The sequence below is a fragment of the Procambarus clarkii genome, chromosome 88, assembly GCF_040958095.1.
Source record: "Procambarus clarkii isolate CNS0578487 chromosome 88, FALCON_Pclarkii_2.0, whole genome shotgun sequence".
In the NCBI taxonomy this organism is placed as follows: Eukaryota; Metazoa; Arthropoda; class Malacostraca; order Decapoda; family Cambaridae; genus Procambarus; species Procambarus clarkii.
The window spans coordinates 19653161-19672709 of record NC_091237.1 but is presented as its reverse complement, the minus strand read 5'-3'; the positions used below and the strand labels follow the sequence as shown (position 1 = coordinate 19672709).

The window sequence follows — 19549 nt, the reverse complement described above, 5'->3', positions numbered from 1 at the left end:
TTTATGGTATAAACCAGATGCTGTGTTATTTCACTGCGTTCGAGCTCCTGCATTGTGTCGGGAGATATTCGCATACATTTTGCAATTAAATTCTTTTAAAGGTGTTTGTATACATTTGCTATGCTATAATTTATTAAATAAAACTTCTATATATTTTATTACATTCTAAATATCGGGACAAAGGCCACTGGAAATAATATATAATGTGCGTGTCATTCGAACACATGTTTTGGAAGAAGTTTTGGTTTCAAGTTGTGAAAGAAGCAGCCCTTGGCTGACTTGTTTCAAGTTGTGAATGAAACAGCGTTTGGCTGACTTGTTTTAAGTTGTGAGGAAAGAAAGTTGTGTTTCCTGTCTCATGTATTCCTTATAGCAGCAGGAGAAGAACACACACAACAAATATGACATCTTCCGGCATCCGAATTAAGTTGGAGAGGGAAGAGCCAAGTAAGTTTAGATCTTTTAGGAAATTATATTGTAGCTGGGAATTGTTATATTACCTGGAACATACCTGGAAAGGGTTTCGGGAGTTCTTCTACTCCCTTAACCCAGTCTGGTGCACATTATTAATACAGGCTTTATAATATTAGTTATTGTATTTTAATTATTGAAGCACAATGTTTACTCAACTTTCATGGTGACAGGAAGCTGATGGCTTGTCAAAGGTCCCCCTCATTTTTCCTGAGAATTGTTTTTCCAACGAGATTTTCAACTGCAGCAATTTTTGGCATTCATGGCTTTGGTGGGTAGGTGGTTTCTACCTCTTGAGTTTCTACAGAGTTATGTAGGTGGAACATAGTCGAGTGAAAGAACATCTTTTGTTTTCTGTCCTACATTGTAGCACAAGCTTAGAGGTGTTGCCCCTTGTATGTGTTACATGTGACCTTTTTTTTTTAAAAGAAGTGGTCTGGATTAATGACCTCCAATTTGTAAAGTATTTACAAAATTATGAGGAGATTCAACCTGTCATGTCTGGCTTGCATTGTTATTAGTCCTGTGGACCTCAACCTTTCCTGGTATGAGTCAACTTAATACTGGGATGAATTTTGTTGCTCTTGTGTTGTACTTTTTTTTTTTTTTTGTTAAAGCAGTTATGTTCTATTGAAGATGTGGTTGCCATGTTTGGACGCAGTAGTCTAAACGGAGCTCACCACAGATTTGTTCAGTTAAATAACCACTTTCTTGAAGTCAGAGGTTCGTTTGACTATTCCTAGGGTTTGATCGGCTTTTATTTATTTTTTTTTTACTGTAGCTCCTACTCAGTACAGTATGGGATATGTGTAATGTCATACTATGACCTACATAGTTTTTATTACTACTGTATATAAAAATCTACAGATCATGACATATTATTCCACTCAGATAATTTTTGCTGTACCATGAAATTAATGGTACAGCAAATGTACTCCAGTATTTGCCATGAAATTAATGAACTACAGTTCACTCTTTTTTTTAGTTTTAATGATAAGGTTTGTTATACCTACAGGTGTTGACGTAGATGCAGCTCGTGGGCGATTTGATGCAGCTCTTCAGGGTTTACTTCAGAAGGACGAAGAGTCTGATTCAGAAAATGAGTCGGATAATGATAATAAAACTAAAGTATTGTGAGTTTTTCAATGTGCTTGCGACTTAAATGTACTGTATGTAATAAGTATCAATTTCATTGTGTGCTTTATTGCTTAAAGTGTGGACAACTTCAGGATATTTGGGTTAGGATCATAATACAGAGGGATTTAGAAGAAGAAAGCTGAGGATGAAGATAAATGATTGCAATGGGTATATGATTATTGTAATTTGAAAGAAAGAGTGTTAGATAAAGCGAGAAATGCAAGATAATTTTTTTTTTTCTAATTTATGTATTTTAGTAAACCATTTGTATGCTGAATTTTTAGAGGAATGTTTACTTAGGATAGTTATAGATGCCTGCAATACAAATTCAAGTTCAATAATCATTTCCTACTGAACTAGGGAATACTGTATACAGTATTAAATTAATATAAATTAAACTGAGAATAACATTTTGCTGTGGATACCTAATATGGAGCAGTCATAAGCAATTGTAACTGGATTACGTTTCATTCATAGTATATGTACTGCCAATCACAAGGGGCCCATTGTGTGGGACCCATTTTCAATACAGCACAGTATTAACTTGATATTTATTGCCTTTTTGAACCTCTTTTTTTTCAGTACAAAGATTGGTTTAACAAATGCTCGAAGCTCTCGTCCTCCAAGAAAGCGGCGACGGAAGGAGATAGATTTGAGAGATTCTGGTTTCCACCACACTTTTGTCATGCGCATGTTTGATCGCAGTGTTGACTTGGCCCAGTTTGATGAAACATCTCCTCTGTATCCTATTTGCCGTGCCTGGATGATTAACCAGCCACATAACTCCAGTCTTAATGTAAAGTAAGTGAGTAGACAATGGAAAGGTCATTGTCTACCATTAAACATGTCATTATCATCATTATCCCATTTTTCCACTTCTATGGAGTGTGGAGGTATTTGCCTAAAGATATGAGAGCAGTATAGGAAAGACGGTCAATGGTATTAAAAATAATGCCATTCTTTCACCATACTGTATCTCCCTCTGTAAAAGGTATTATAGAGAACCAGCACCACCATACTGCAAATCATGTATAGCAACACCCCACGGCTTCATAAGGCTAGATGTACACTGCTGCTCGCGAGTAGTCATCTGCAAACATGTTAAACACTAACTTTTACATCGTCCAATCTGCCTCGTTTCCTATTACAGTACTTCACTCTGTGACACTGAATGATCTTACCATTTCAGTGCTTGTCCTGGGGCCTAAACTTTCATCCACAATTAAAAATACTTATGCTGTATATGTGATATGTGCTGTTATAGTAAGAATTTGAATGTATTAAGTTAGTGAAATTATTTGTATATAACTTTACAGAATAATTACAATACAGATTTAGTGCAATATTATGAAGTGTAAATAAGCATTTCATAGTAATTACTTTTCAACCCAGACAAGAACCAAGCAGCCCCAGCACAGAAATGTTTAACAGTACTGAGGGTAGCCATGATGGAGACTTTGCCACAGAAATCTTGTCTGATGGTCCTCCCAATACTGCTCTCGGCAACAAGATGCCTCCCCCAGAACCCTGGGCAACTGATATGCTGCAGAGAGATCCAAGGATTCCTGAACCGATTCCACATCCTCCCAATAAACTCAATGAAATCAATGTAAGGCCAATTTGTTTTAAGAAGTGTTAAATGTAGGACTTTTTTCTTTTTAGATGGGAAACATATAGTGTATGCAATAATATCTTTTAGATCTGCAGCGTAATGTTCAGGAAAAAGCAGTTTAGTTATAAATTGTATGCCCAAGCATTTAGACATACTGTACTGTAATTGGCATTTGATTTAAATAGTAATTATAACTTTGTGTCAAAGTCTACAATATTAAAGTTTAACTGGCACAGTTAATTGTCACCTTGTTCCTCAGTAAAGGAGTTTGTATTGCTTAAAAAAATTTATGATTATAAGTTAAAATAGTTCTAATAGTTTTAATGCATCAATAGTAATTTTTTTTAGGGCAGAAGATTATAATCTATAAATATAAGGTCATTACATTGCATGCTAAAGGGGCAGCAACAGTTGTTGGTCAAGATTATGACCACTATGCTGTCATACTAAGAAATGGGTAAATGATTCAATTCTTGAATATGTTTGTGCTGCTTGAAAGATACAGTACATGTATTAAGGATTTTAAATTGGCAGCCTTCAATATTTTTTTTAAATAATTGAATTTTCGCCTAATTCTCTAATTTTTCCTAATGGGAAAACTCGCCTAATATTCGTATATTAAAAAGAAACGAGATTATTTCTTTCCAAGACCATTTAGTGGTGGACTTAATATAATATCTTGTTAGTAAGATTATAATTCCTTGTGTCAGGGGACGGGCACCCAGTGTAGTGTATATATATTAAGGTTATGCTGAGGGCCCCCTCCCCAAGGTTAAATTACTGATCCTCCCCAGGATGCAACCCCACAACAACCTGACTAACTCCTGGGTACCTATTTACTGCTAGGTGAACAAGGCATTACGTGATAGGAAAGGCACCCAACCATTTGTCCCACCTGGGATTTCAACCCGGAATTTCAACCCGATTTCCCAATTGTGAGCTGGGAACGAACCGTACTTTCAGTAAATTTTTAGCACAAGTAAATCTCTTGTGGTTACACTCAACTTGGTACCTTATTTTTGGTATAAATTACTAAATGTATTCTTGGATAAATAGAGATACACCCAACATTTACAATAGTTAGAATACTACATTTCCAACAGGAGTGTGAGAATACACCAACAGGTCTGCTGTTGACTGAACACCTCAAGAGATGGCGGCAAATTCGTAACCTTTGGAGAAATGCTGCTAAATCTAATGACCAACGCTACCAAGGTTCATATAACATTCTTAAGGCCATGTTTGATAGGTAAGTCATGAAGACTGAAAACATATTGTATTGTTTTATGTAATAACTTGAAATAAAGGACTATATACTGTGTATATATATATTTTATATATATATTTTATATATATATATATATATATATATATATATATATATATATATATATCTGTTTCTCTCATACGTGGATGCAGGCCCCATGTTCTAGAGAGAGGTTATAGGTCTCAAAAAACCCTCCTTGTCAATTGATTCCATACCCATCAAGATCTTTTACTTGGTGATCATGTCACCATCTTTCCTTCAATCTTTAAGCATTGGCATTTCTGGTGCCACAAACTTTTCCTCATAACTCTTTAAGATTAAGATCTATAAAGATCTATAAACCATTAATAGCATGTCTTTAAACCTTTTTTTATTTTGGTCTTATGTTTTGGGGAAGACCCCCCTCAGTAGTTCCTCGTAGCTTGCATTCTGGTGAAGTCAAGTCTTGAGAGTTGTGAAGTGTATTAGGCCTCTGAGACCATCGTTGATCTACCGGGAGCCACAACCACAAATTGGGCTCTTCCCTTGGCCTGGTTGAGGACCGGGCCGCGGGGACGCTAAGCCCCGAAACCATCTCAAGGAAACCTCCCCCAAGGTGAGGGAAGCTTGACCTTTGGACTGTCTTGACCCTACTGTGCGTGCTGTGTATTTTAAAGTATTTTACCCTACTTCTCAGGGCTCTTTGTCCTCATCTTTGTGGGTTTTGTTCTCAGCCTTTCCTGACAACAGGCCATTGAGGTTGCTTGCTCCTGGTCATTTGTGCTGCATGGTCCATGTTATGAGTGCTCCAACTCTTTTTGCCTTCCTGGTGGGGTACCTAGTTTTCAGACAGTGGTCCTGATGTTGGGAAAGTGTTCTGTTCCTTTTGGCTGTGAGCACAAGACCTCTGGTTCTGTGCCTTAGTCCCATGCTGGTTTCCTGTCCCAGTGCACAGTTCTTTTTGAGGTGCGAGTTACTGGGTTTTTGGTAGCTCATTTTTCTGACCTTTGTCGGCTTTAGGGGGAGGGTGTACCATGCCAAGTGGGTCAGGATTCTGCTCTTCCAGGTGTGGCATGCTCCTTTCTGGCCACCTCTTTTTTCCGAGTTTTGTAGGCAGTATCTCTTTATTGGCTGTCTGTTGGTCCTTGACTAGCTGTCATTTTTCTGCTAGTCGGTTCTCTTCTATCTTCCAGCTGTCATTCTGCCTGTACACGGTGAGGCAGAATGCTGCTTTGGCATTGCTTGCTTGGCACCTTTTTTCCCCATGGCTCTTACCTGGGATTTGGGCTTGTAGTGATCCTATAGGGTGTTGGCTCCATGCTACTCAAAGTTCCACAGCCTTGCTGCACCTGATATTCAGCTTTTATGCTTTAAAGCTAAATATCAAAGAAATATATTTCTGAAAATTATGTTAAAAAGAGTAAACTTGATTTTGGCCCGTTAAGTTAAGGCTATATTGTGGGAAAACCTGTTCCATTATTTACAGTACAATACTTTAATAACATTGATTACATTACAAACCACATCATGAAGTTTGTAGACAGTAGACAGTTTGTTTGTAGACAAAGAATCTAATGTGGAAAAAATAAAGAGAGTCATTACATTAAATTAAAATGATTTACACAAATTTCACCATAATCATATGATTGGTAAATGGTATTCAATAAAGAAAAGTGCAATACCCTACAAGTGGAATGTATTAATACATAACACTTGCCAAATTTACAAAATATTATGCACTATATAAAACACCTGTATTACATTTTCACCATAGCTGCAATGGACTGTAATCACAGTAATCCTGTTTAGTGTAATATGTAAATACTGTAAAGGTATAAATTCACAAGAATTATTACCTGGTTTGTCTTTGTTATTCTTCATGAACTCAATCATGTGCTGTTTCTGAATTCATGCATACAAAAAAACACTCTTCTGTTTCTTTACCTGAATTTTGTAATACAGCTTTAACATTAAACTTCGAACAATTTTAAGGATTTATATGAGCAACATGATCATTTTTTTTTTTTTACTTAGCCTCTGTTGTATATTTACAATGACTGATATCCAATAAATGAAAAGAAAGGCTTAAATAATCACAACAATAACTAAATTAGAAACGAAAACCATAACCTCGTCGTCTTCTTTTTATATTATCCCACAGATGGACATAAGAAGCAAGCTGAGAAGACCATATTTAGGTACAGTCCTCTATATTTCATCCTGTAAATGTATTTAAGAAGCAAGTAAAGAAGGTGGACAAAGCAGTTTACAAACACAGGCTACTGTCTGGCCAGATGAATCCAAGAGCAGGTCATGGAGACAGATTCCCACTATTGTGAACTCGGTGGAGAGATGGAACACCCAGAGAAGGCTAGGAAGCTAGGGCCCTCATTATCGATGGCTCACCAAGCAAGAGGCTACTTCCGCTACAGGACAAAAGCCTTGGATATAACAGGGAATCCTAATCCCCTGCAACTGACAGCGAAGTCAAGCAGCTATGCCATGCACAGAATGGAACTATTTTCTGGCTGGAGTAAAATCCCAGAGAAGGCCAGGTAATCAGCCCTATTACAACCACCAATGAATCAGAGTGAGCAAGATGTAGGCCAGTTTCAGAGAGGCCACTTTTTGGCAGAATGAAAACATTGGAGAAAACCAGAGTGCAAGAGATAATTTCAATGACATCTAGGCAAACAAGAAATTGTGCCATGCACAAGAAAGGTGTAGGGTAGCTGTTCTTATACTGGATTAAAATCATTGAAGAGGCCAGGGAGCTACAGCTTTCACACTTTTTTATCACTTTTCATAACCATGAGACTCATGGGGAAAAGGGGACTAGACTGAACATCTAAGGGCCAGTAAGTTCGAAGCACCCAACATTGAGGCCTTTGTAGTTATGTGCCTTTCTGGGCTGACCCCCTTCAGTATCTTCCGTAAGCTATGCTTTTTGGGCTACAGAGCTCTGACATTGTGCCAGGCCCTGAGACTTACACTGGCTTACTGGTAACCAGGACCAGAATCTGGGTCAAAGATTGACTTAAACTAAGTAAAATTGTCCAGATAATCCAAGCAAAAGCAAAAATCACTGCTTGAATTAACAGATAAATTTATGAGAAAACAAAACAAAGGGTGGTTGACAATGGGTGATTATTCTATGCCCTAACTCTCATACCATTGCCTCCAGGTTGCAGCCCAGGTCATCTTGAGTTCTGATCCATCAATGTTATGGGGTTCGTTTTTAGTTGTGTGTGCTTGTGTGTGTTGTGCCTGGCTATGGGTCGTGTGTGTGTTTGGGCGACTTGCTCGTTAGCCAAGTTTACACTTACTTTGCATTAAATGATTCTTTCTAGTTAGTGACTTTATATGCTATTCCATGCTGTCTAATTGTTAGTGATAGGTGTTTAATTACCTGACAAAGCTTTCCTTTTGCATTGATGACAAGGCAGCCATTTAACCTGCATCCAAGAGGTTTCCTTACCTCATTTTCTCTGTTGGTTGGGTTGTGTTGAATCCCTCACCAAGTTTAGATCTGAACATTGCTGCCTTCAGCTTTCCAGGATGTGTTGATGTGTTTTTGGACACCGATGGTTCATTCTGCTTTTAGATTCCCTTGGTAGATTTGGTAGCAGCTGCGTAGGTGGAAGGGGATGTGGTTTCTGACACTAGTCCTTCATCCTCTGTGATAGGAAATGGTACCAGGGATTATGGATTTGCTGTGGAGGGTTCTTGGCTGCCTTTTGACTGTTTTTGATAGTCTTTATTCCTGTCTGAATGTTTACTCAGGTAAAGAACTTCTTCTGTTGTCCGTCTCATATTGAACTTTACTCCTTGCAGGTGAGGTTCCTAATCCCAGTTCTGGACTTTGATTTGGCCCTTTCCTCTGGTTTCTACAGTCATTTCTTCCTTCGCATTGGACTTGGCAGAACTTTCTTTGGTTCCTGCTTTTTAAGACTGTTTCTGAACGGAATCCAAACTCATTCAGGTTCAAAACCTCTGCTACTTCCTGGTTGTGGTATGAATCCCATTTCTTTCTGGCTAGCAGACAACCACGTTTTTGTGGTGGGGGAAAAATTGGTATCCTTCTTGGGTTAGTCCTCAGTAACTTCATGGACCATTGACTCAGGTATTGAGACACATCTGAGCTTGGGCAGACCTACTAAACACTAGGAGCAGAATCTGGTGTGTTCATAGAGGTGGGGAAACATGGAGATCGGAGATGACCCAAAACAATTTGCAAGTTGCCTGTGGCCTTAATTGTTGTGGACCACATGGTCCACATGTGGTCCACAGCAAGTTATGTTCCATCTACTTGCTCTGTCATTAATGACACTACTTTCTTGGCATTTGTCTTTATTCCGATAGGGTTTCTTCCCTAAGCACTTTTTTATGGTAGTCTCCAGAAGTAAGGAAACATCTGAATGCCTGAGATTTCTGCTCTAATGTTTTGCTCTTTCCTGTGGGATTTCGAGTTCTTTACAGGTCTCTCATGAGTGAGGCAGGATCCCAGTGTGGCCTGGGATACCATCTGGTTACAGTTTTCTTTGCGTTTTTCAGTCGAGTTCTGATCGTCTTTTCTCTTTGAGGGAACCAGATTCTGGTTGTAGTTGCTGGTTAGTCAGTTCAGGGACCCAAATCTTATTGACATGGCATAATCTGGATTCTCTGCAGTGCAGAGTATCAATGTATAAATTCAGGAAAGCTACCAAGGAACTGGCCAAAATTGAAAAAATCCTTACATCAAATGCATTAGTTTTTCAGTGAATGAGCTGAATTGCATTGGAGAGACTATTTTTTTTAGCTTTAATTATACTGTACTGTACTTTTAATTACAATATATGCAAATTTTTTGTGGATTTTTTGTTTTAATATCTTCAAAATACTTTACAAGTCTTGAGAAAAAATATCAAATAGAAAACACTGTACAATAGCTGCATAAATTTTGTAAGTACCTCTTGGGATCATATAGTACCCTGTATACAACCAAATTATTTAAATTTACCAACCCTGCTTTGACAGTTTATGGGGCTTAATAACACTGGCATTTCGGACCGTAAACATTCCGGTCGCTTCAGGGCCCTGCTCAGCCATATGTAAAATGTTTTGAACAATTTTACATTTCCCAAATTATTTGTTTGGTTAAAACTTATAAATGTGGTGTCAAAATGTTCGCAAATAAATTCTCAAGTGTATACAGTAGATGCAAAATGAGATGTATGTATTTATAACAGATTATGTGCGACAGCATTGAATATACAAATGTTTATGAACATTTCAATGTTCAGTTATTATTCAACCTAAATAAAAAATTAAAATGTGGAAATGTGTACATGTTATTGGTCTATACAGCTGAGAAAAGAAAAGAATCATAACTTTTATTATATCTATTCCATAATTTACAAACTCCAAATTTTATGTATGAATTTACAGACTGCTCCTATGACCGTTTGGAAAAATATTATATATTTTTTTCTTGGCAGAGATTTGTTAAGTCATAATTTTTTGTTTGCATGTATGTATTCTCAAATAACTATTCTTTCATATGGAAAAAGAACAAATTCAAGAAAAGTCAGTTGAATTTTAATAGTAATAATATACAGAGAGGCCGCATACCATCACTTAAGGGTCCCGCTGATTGTAAATGTTCACAATAAATTTGATGATTAACTTTATTTTTAATGCTACAAAGTTAATATTTGGTCTGGATGTTACCCAATGTGTCTTCTGTCGGATAGTAGAAAAAATGTACTTTGAGTTCCCTCATGTTTAATATATGTACCATGTACCTAAAACGTACCTCTTCCTGGCACATTTCTGCTTTCTGTTTATAGAATGATGGTCATGTAATTATTGTTAGTACAGTACAAGCTAAATTATGACAAATTGTGGGTATTTTTCTTACCAGTGGATGCTGTAGAACATGTAAGTATATTCCTGTATCCATCTTCAATGTATTTGACTTTCTTGGTAATTTTAATTTCCTTGGTAGTTTTCCCCCTTATATATTAACCTTTTGTGCTCCATTATCACTATCTGCACTCAATATTTTCAGCATAAAATTTTACGGCAAAGATGCAAAAAGACATTGAATCACAGGAGCAAAATCCATCAGTCTGGTATTGTCACATGGGAAGGCCTCATTGGTGAGCGGGAAGCTTTGTGGTTGATTTAGTTATGTCTAAGATGGTGGCTGAAGGCTCTTGCCCACATATTGCCTGCAAAATCTCAACAGGGTTGATGCAAGTAGAATTGCTAAGGAAATCAACTGTGAACACTGAAAATATTGAAAGTGGATGATGCTTTTTAGCATCATCAGTGTGTTTACCGTTGGATGCTAATGTTTAATTAGTGTTTACCTCATAATTTTTATTTTATATTTTTTTTTGTAAATATCTTGATGCCATATTGTGATTGCTTGTATTTTATGACCTAAAAATGTACAGTACTCTATTTTTTTTTTTAAACGCTATCATTTTAGTGATGGATATGGCTTATGTTTTATGAGAAATGTTGATTCTGGAAATATTCCTAAAATATTTTGTCTTGTGGGCTTTAAAGCTCACTAAATGAGGCTTAAAAAAAAATTATGCAGTACTTTGGGCTCCTCAATTATAATACTATTCCTGTTCCACATTGTTATACTGTATTTTTATGTTCACTGAAATAAAATTTGCAGAATAAAAGTTTTGAATAAACGATTTGAATACAATTGTCCTACAAGATATACTTGAGTAAGGTAGGGGAAACCCTGTTTTCAGTTCCTCCTATGTAAATGATCCATTACCTATGCAGACGATGAGTCACAATAACGTGGCTGAAGAAACAATGAACAAACCACACATCAGAAGATGGAGACGACGACGATGTTTCGGTCTATCCTGGACCATTATCAAGTCATATGTGAATATACGACATCAAAATATGTGAGAAATGTTGTAGTTTCTCCATCTTCTGACATGTGGTTTGGTCATCGTCTATTAACTTGTTTGCTGTGCCTTCTAAAGTGAGGAAGTCATGTTCAATAAAATCAAAGAATGAATTAATCCGTAATAATGATAGATTTTATTGTAAAGCCCTTGGAAAAGTAAAGTAATCAGATGTCTTGCTGGTGGCTATATTGTGCTTTTGAAGGTCCTGAAACTTTGGAGCATCTTTGATCACCACACAAAACATTGTGTGGTGAAAGCTTTGTAGGAAAACAAAGACAAAACTAACATTTTGTGTCATTTATTTCACAATCTGTTGCATTATTTTCAGAATCACTATCTGAACACATAATTAATTGGTTTGAAATGTATATGAAAAATGCATTGACGAGACTTGCAGGGTTCCCAGTGTTGAGATAGGAAGCCTGTTATCAAGGTCTCCCTAGGCCAACCATTGACAATTCCCAGGATGCAATCTACAACAGTTGCCTAACTCCCAGGTACCTATTATTTCAAAAGAAACAGGGTTGCCATAAATGGAGCAAAGTCCAATTAAGTAACAATTTCAAGTGGAGAACCCCAGGACTCAGTCCTGGGACCTCTGTTATTTACTATTATGTACTGTATAAATAGTTTGGATACAGAATTGAACAGCCACATTTTCAAATTTGTAGATAATATAAAATAAGGCAGATTATAAATTCCTTACTCGACATTACTGGAAGACTTAAAATAGTCTTTTAAAATTGATGAAAGATTTGCAGACACAGTTTAATGCCTACAAATGTATGGCTCAGCCAAGTTAATAATAATATAGAAACAAACTAATTTCAACATTGTCCAGTTGTCTGGACAATGTTGAAATGACTAAATCTGTGTGTAAACAAGTTTTAAGCCAATAAATTTATGTGCAGTACACGTGTTTGAAATAAAGGAAATAGGATATTGGGATTAATATCTAGAAATGTTAGCAGTAAGACATCTAATGTTATTCTTCAGCTTTATTTTGCTCTTATCAGGTCTCATTTAGATATATAATGAGCAGAGATTCCCTTGAATATGCACAGAAAAAGACGAGTTAATCCCAGAGGTTATAAATCTCTCTTACATAGAGATCAATTTTTTTAATTTACATTACTATGTAAAAGAGAACTTCTATCTGTCTGAAGTTGGAGGCCAGACATGTGGGGATAGCATCACCCAATTTTCCAAGATGACACATGGGGGTAGGGGGTATGGGAGTGTCATAGGACAATCAGAGATGGTTCCAGTGCCACAGTTTAAGACAGATATACGTACTGTATATGACCGAGTTTGTTATGGTATAGATAGGAGCTACTTGCATGTGCCAAAATGTCTTTTCAAGTTTAATATATTCAAATGATCTTAAGTTCTTAATGCTAGAGAGATTATGGAGAGGATTCATCCAGCCTGTAATGAACATAAGGGCCAATAAAATATTCACAAAGCCTTTCCAAATGCTCTTTAGCATCACAAGTGCTTCCAGATTGTGCTCTTGATATGCATGTTAGTGGCTTTGTAAGAATGTACACTATAATCACCAACATTTGTACTTACCTGTAAATATATACAGTATATATAAAAAAATATGTTGCCAGTTATCCCGCACAGCCTGTAGAGCGCAACATCACCACCAGGTAGCAGCACTGACACTAAAACAGAGTTCCCCGATTCAAACAATCTTTCCCAGTTCAGTGTTTGTTAACTATAACCAACTGATTCGTCTAGCTTGGGTTTGGTATACTTTTGAGTGGATAAGCTCCTCTTGAGGTTACCAGAACATTGATGGTTCCTAGGGGCTGCATTTTGGGAAATAGGCATTCATTTTGCCTTTTAGAAAGGTAGTCAGTACCTGTAGTTACGTCACCTGCGTGTGGGGTATTCCCATTCTTTATTCCCAGGTAACACCTTGTTGTCGAGTTGTCTACGGTCTTATTTGTTTTTTAAATTTGATCATCTCGCCTCTTAGTGGATGTTTCGCAGTCTCCCAACACCTATACAGTGCTGAGAGGTCATTTGGTATGCAGCCGATTTTCCTCTACTCTGTCTTTCTCTCCGTCCGTCATTTTACACGGATAAGCGGTCTCAGCCTTTTCTCGTTACTTACTATAACAATTTTCTAGTGTTACTTTTATATTGTTACCCTTTCAGAAAAGCTGTTTTCTTCTACTGATGCACCATTGAGAGTAAGCTATGGGAAGCTGATGAGGGGAGACTTAGAAATCATGAGCTGAATGTAATGATTTCCTTGGAAACCCTCAGTAGCTCCACATTCCCATTCCAATTTTTTTCTTGCTGCGGGGAGTTTGGAATTCAGTACTGTACTGGCAGCTTGTGTGTGAAGTGGGTGGCTAGCTGGGACCCCAGGCGACCTGAGGTGCCTTCTGCTGGCAGTCAGAGACACATCAAGGTTAGTGTTCTTTGCCCACAGCAATGATTGTTTTTGCCTTGTTTGCCTCGGAATTACTTTCTTTTATTAGGCAGTAGTTGTTTTGTTTTGCCCATCTTTCTGGTGGGTTTTTCTTGGTTGCGGGTCACTGATCACCAAGCTTCCCTCACCTAGTCGAGAAAGCCAGATTTGGGTCCTGGTAGTCTCGTTATGTGTCTAAGGCCTGATGCACCTCTCAAGATTTGACTTCACTACAATGCAAGCTATGGAGAGCTACTGTGGGTCCACCAGAGAGGCATTTCATTACGCTGAACTCGTGGTTTTTTCAATTGCCTATCCATTATTTTTTTATGTGGTAAGCTTCATCCTTTCCACATTCTCATTTATCACTGAATAAATGAGGAAATTACTTCATTTGTGAACTAATTAGATCAACATGTTAGAATCTATAGCATTTTTCTAACATTACTTCAGTATATTCAATGCCAAAATGTGTGACGATTATCTATGTTGAGCATTTGGTACATGTGCCTCATTCTTTGGGAAAACCTAATGTCAAAAATTTAGAAGATAGCTAAAAACACATTGATTTGGATGTACATAACACAATTTAATTGACTAATTATCATGTGATTTAATTGTAATACTATATACCACTGTTTCAGGGCTCATGAAGGCTGAATCTTTGTTCACAATGCTTTGATACAGGTACGAAAAATGTGTTCCTATTATTGTTATTGCATAATTTATCAAACAGATATGATTAGCTGATGTTTTAATGATTTGCTTTAAAAGTGCAATATTTAAATTTTGCGAGTTAAATTTATCAGAGTTAGTGAGTTAAAATCTACAGCTATTGGCAGTTGTGATACAAACATACAGTATACTTATTCTCTCAGGTAGCAACCTGTACACTACATCTTGAAGGTAATTTGTTGCAAAACTGAGGTTTAGAGGTGGAATGGGATATTGAAAAGTTTGCATGTGGATTATTGGAACCATTTAGATGGGAGCATGATTATAAATTTGTTATTACATTTGGAAAAATAGGCAGATATTTTTTAGTGTAGTCCTTCATAACAGTATTCGGCCTTCTTTGAGTCATACTCACAACCAGAATTAACTGACAAAATATATATTATATATGTTAGAATATTTAACCTTATGTAATGAAATTGATATTGTCTTATCTTTGTTTTTAATGTATTTTGATAAAACAAGGTGGCTCCTGGTAAGTATCAAAAGAAGGCATTAAACCGAGAAGGCTATGTAGCACCATCAAATGTGCGAAATAATCAGAGGGCGCTAAATATCCCTAAGGATGCCAATACGAGAACAGAAGTGCATAAGGCGAATGATATCAAAAGTATCCGATTCACCAAGAATTCTATGGAGGAACAAGAGACCATGAGGGACAGTCGGAAAGCAAGACACACGCTCGTCCTGGAAGTCAGGACATTCAACAAGGACATGCACAACCGTAAGAGACACAATGCAATTTGGACAATAAGGAGCAGCTGGCGCTCAATTAAGCGACCGTGAGTTAAGCGTGTATGGCCAATACGCAACTTCGCCAGAGCCGTTTCCCATCACCGGTGACGGTGGTAGGAGGACGGCCATGAGGACACACTGCTCTTAAGAGTACGCAATTTGTTACCAGTAACAGAAGACCAACAATCCTGCCAATGGGTAAGGACGGAGGAATGAATAACTGGGTAAAAGTCGGAATAAGGAATACCTTTACGGGAGATGGGACAAGAATGGACAGCTTCCCTAGTGGCAGGATCCGCACGCTCATTTAAGAGACACCAATATGGCTGGGAACCCAGCAAAACTCAACTGACTTAAATTTACTGGAAATAAGAAACAGCCAATGCTGAATCTCGACGACCTCTGGATGGACCGGATTAAAGAACCTGAGAGCCATGAGGGCACTATGAGAGTCAACAACAGCTACAAAGGAAGAGTGACAACGAGACAGCAGGAGACAAAGCGCATAAAGAATAGCATAAAGTTCTGTTGTGAAGATACTAGTCTCCGGAGGTAGGCAACATAAGTGCTGTCAGGATAAACAACAGAGTAGCCTACGCCATCTGCAGACTTAGACCCATCGGTGAAAATGGAAATGGAGCGGGGAGTGCAAAGAAAAGTGCTCAAGGAAAAAGCATTTCAGAACCGTAGGAGGGATAAAAGCTTTAGTGATGCGGGTCAAGGATGTACAAAACTTCTGAAGGGGGACTCTCCATGGGGGCAAGGAAGGAACAACGCGAGGAGAAATATTAGAAATACGAACTGAAAGAGAATCCTGTAAGCGAGATAACTGGACAGAAAGAGGGAGGTGGTGACGAGGAACAGGAACCACAGGAGGGGTAAAAGTTAAAGCACGACAGAGGCGAGAAGAAGGATGTTGCAAGAACCGCACAAGATAGCAAAGACAGAAGCGATATCGGAAGTCCTGTCAGAAATAGGAAGCCAGTGTCAACATACAAGCTGAGGGCGGGAGTCGAACGAAAGGCACCAGAGCTGAGGCGCAACCCAGTATGGTGCAAAGCATCAAGACGGTTAAGAGTAGGAGAAGCAGACAAGTAAGCAGGGCAACCATAATCGAGTTTAGACAGGACGAGAGAGAAATGTAAAGCTAGGAGAGTGCGCATATCCGCTCCCCAAGAAGTATGGAACAATACCTGAAGGAGGGTAAGGGCCTTAGAGCATTCAACGCGGAGGTAAGAGATATGGGGAGACCAAGACAAACGAGTGTCAAAGATTAACCCCAAAAGCTTAGCGGAATCCTTATACACAATGGGGAGACCATAAAGTGACAAAGAGGAACGAAGAACGACATGCTTCCGAGTACAGGTCATAGCACAAGTCTTAGATGTAGAGAACCTGAAGCCATGATCGGTGGCCCAAGACGACACGGCATCAATCGCAAATTGGTGGCTCCTGGTAGTGTTATCATAGCCATCGATGATGCTTTACAGGTCAAGTGACCTAGTAATTACCCAAGTGTAATTACCTAAGTGTAGTTACAGGATCTATAGCATTTGTTTTAAATGATGATCGTCAGGGAGCCATTCTATTAGGATGATGATGATCACTGTCTCGATAAGAGGAGCAATACACAGTGGAACAAGACATTCACTACATACTGAAGAGGAATTGCCTAAGCATTACAAGGTAACTCTGTTGTCAATGGTAAATTTGGGGTGCAGTGCAGTATTGTTACTCCCTCTTCCACTTCCCCACATTGGCTGACTAAAGCAGTTGAGAGTTGAAAGGAGTTTTGATATACTGTACATCTATATTTTGAGCTAGGCTATGTATGTTATACATGTCATATGTTGTTTGGTGTAGGTGACATTTTCTCATTACAACATTCTTAAATAAGCGATTATAATCTTCTCGCACAATTATACATTCAGTATTTTGATAATACTCAGACCATAACTAACTTGGTGAAGGATTGAGCGAGTTTTAGAGTGATTATTCCTGAACAATTTATTACTAGTGCTTTTGTGAAATTTAATTTATTTTCTTGTGCATTTTGGACCAAGTGATTATTGATATACAGTATATTTTTTCATTAATGTTCACAATAGTGTGTTTAATCATTGTTATTATATGTCAGTAACACAGGTGTAAGGCAAATTTGACAAGTTTCAGAGTGACACTGCCTAGGGAGTGCTTGAATAATTATAATTCAATCTTTCTCTATGATTATTATTTAAGGGGGGATTATCTTAGTTTGTTATTGCTTTCTTATTTTATATTGGTATTGTTTTAGTAAATGCATGTTCAACTTGTGTAGTATAATTATCACTTTGCTTACCAAGGTTAGGCAATGACATTTCATAATATGACCAGTTCATAATATGCAAGCAATTATCCAAGTGTAGTTACAGGGCGAGAGTTATGCCCGTAGTGTCCCATCTTCCCAGTACTCTGTCGTATGACGCTTTGAAACTACCGACAGTTTTAGCCTCCACCACCTTCCCACTTATCTTGTTTCAACAATCTACCACTCTGTTCACAAAAGTGAACTTTCTAATTTTTGGGGGGAATATCTTCATATGTTATCTCCATATCTTTACCACATTATTGAGACTCGTCATCAACACTGGTCTCTGCTCAGCACACCAACACTGGTCTCCGTTTCACGTATCGACACTCCCAGATTGTTGGACTATTATATTATTAGCCTGGGTCATTATCCAATGTCATTATCAGCCTTGAAAGCTTTAGTAACACCTTATCAGTCCACAAACAAATCCCTCAATCCCCTTGATTTCTCATTTTTTCACCAAATGACAGGCGAGTTATATTCAAAAAATTTGGTGATGAATTTTTCATTTTCTTATGGAATTACCATGTGTGCATCATGAGCAATCATCCTGGCAAGGGCATTTTTCATTTCCTCATACCTCTGCCATTACCGTATCAAGCACCATGCTTTATTAATGACACATTTTACTAAATTTTACTGATGCTAAGAAAATAGTTAGAGGGATAGAAGCCCTAAACCAGAAAATAATAAATACAGAATATGCGGTCATATTCAATGAAACATGTTTGAAAGAAAACCTGCTGCCAGTATACACCAATTTTACTAAATACAATACTAATTGCCTGCCTCAACCCCATTGCTTCATTTCTTTCACTTTCCACTAAAGATTAAAGATACCTTTTCTTTTCAAAATACTGACCGGCCAGCTGCTCCATCCAGATAACTTTATAGTACAGGTATTTAGACATGGTATGTACTGGCAAAAACTAAAATGGTGCTTTGTCTAATTTTTTTCTGAAAACGATGGAGTTGACTATGCACTACTGTATTTTTATTTGTTACAGTACTGTACCGTAATGAGTATTAATTTCACATTTGTATAACTATTGGTGGTTAAAACCAAAGTATGTAAGAAATGTAATTATTTCATACATCCTGAGTACCATACTTAATCTTCAAATCACTAAAGTACTCTATATCATAATGGAAAATGCACCATTTTTAAAATTGATTGGTGTTACTTGTCAACAGTTACCCGATATTTAAATTGTGTTCTTTCTGTAATATACAAAATGTGTTTGATGAGCTTATAAATAGTTATAGGAATTTAGTATAACCAGCTAGTGAATGAACGAGATATGTATTTTCAATTTGGTATATTAAGAGATATTCTGTAATACCATTGTAATAACAAAGTGCTCAGTTTCCATAATTTGTAATACCTGATGGCATGATATGTTTGTTTGATGTAAGATTTTTATATACAGTAATTTAATTACAGTACATAGTAAGATTTTAAATTAGATTATATAGTAAAGCCTTTTAAACAGAGCAATTGTGCAATATAAAGTTATACAAGAGATGTCTTTTTTTTTTTTTATTTAGACCTTTTGTAATATATGAGAAGTATGATTTCAAAGTAAACTTGTACATATTTTATTTAGTTTTATTGTCATTGGTTACATTCGTGTGCTACATTTGGTAAGTTGGGAGACTTGTGAAGGAGCCATAAAGAACATAAATGGGAAAGACCAAGTGATCTTTGGTCTTAAGACTTTGTTCAACCCTGAAATTATTAATCCCTAAGCCTCAGATGGATTGGAGCATGGCAACTGCATTCTGGAGATCTAGAAAAAGAAACCAGAAATGACCACTCAGTGAACACAGACACAGTGGGCAACTGTAATGTCAGATCTGGAAAGAATGTACAGTATGTACCCTTGAAGTCTCTTCCCATGTGATAATG

General features: G+C 37.4%; 1 protein-coding gene across 3 annotated transcripts; it reads left to right on the top strand.

The window, feature by feature from the left end:
* The first annotated feature begins 235 nt into the window (after positions 1-235).
* Positions 236-19240, top strand: mip40 (Myb-interacting protein 40). Of its 3 annotated transcripts, XM_069317645.1 has the most exons (7): positions 238-447; positions 1487-1604; positions 2191-2409; positions 3001-3217; positions 4324-4469; positions 14465-14507; positions 15021-19240. In XM_069317645.1, exons 1-6 carry the CDS (start codon positions 402-404, stop codon positions 14478-14480), a joined length of 762 nt encoding a protein of 253 aa, XP_069173746.1. In that variant the 5' UTR covers positions 238-401; the 3' UTR covers positions 14481-14507; positions 15021-19240. The 3 variants fall into 3 exon arrangements, with proteins under 3 accessions (XP_045582737.1, XP_069173746.1, XP_045582735.1); XM_045726781.2 differs by lacking the exons at positions 14465-14507; positions 15021-19240 and adding an exon at positions 6628-11158 and having other exon boundaries at positions 236-447; XM_045726779.2 differs by lacking the exons at positions 14465-14507; positions 15021-19240 and adding an exon at positions 10516-10764 and having other exon boundaries at positions 251-447.
* Positions 19241-19549: the final 309 nt, after the last annotated feature.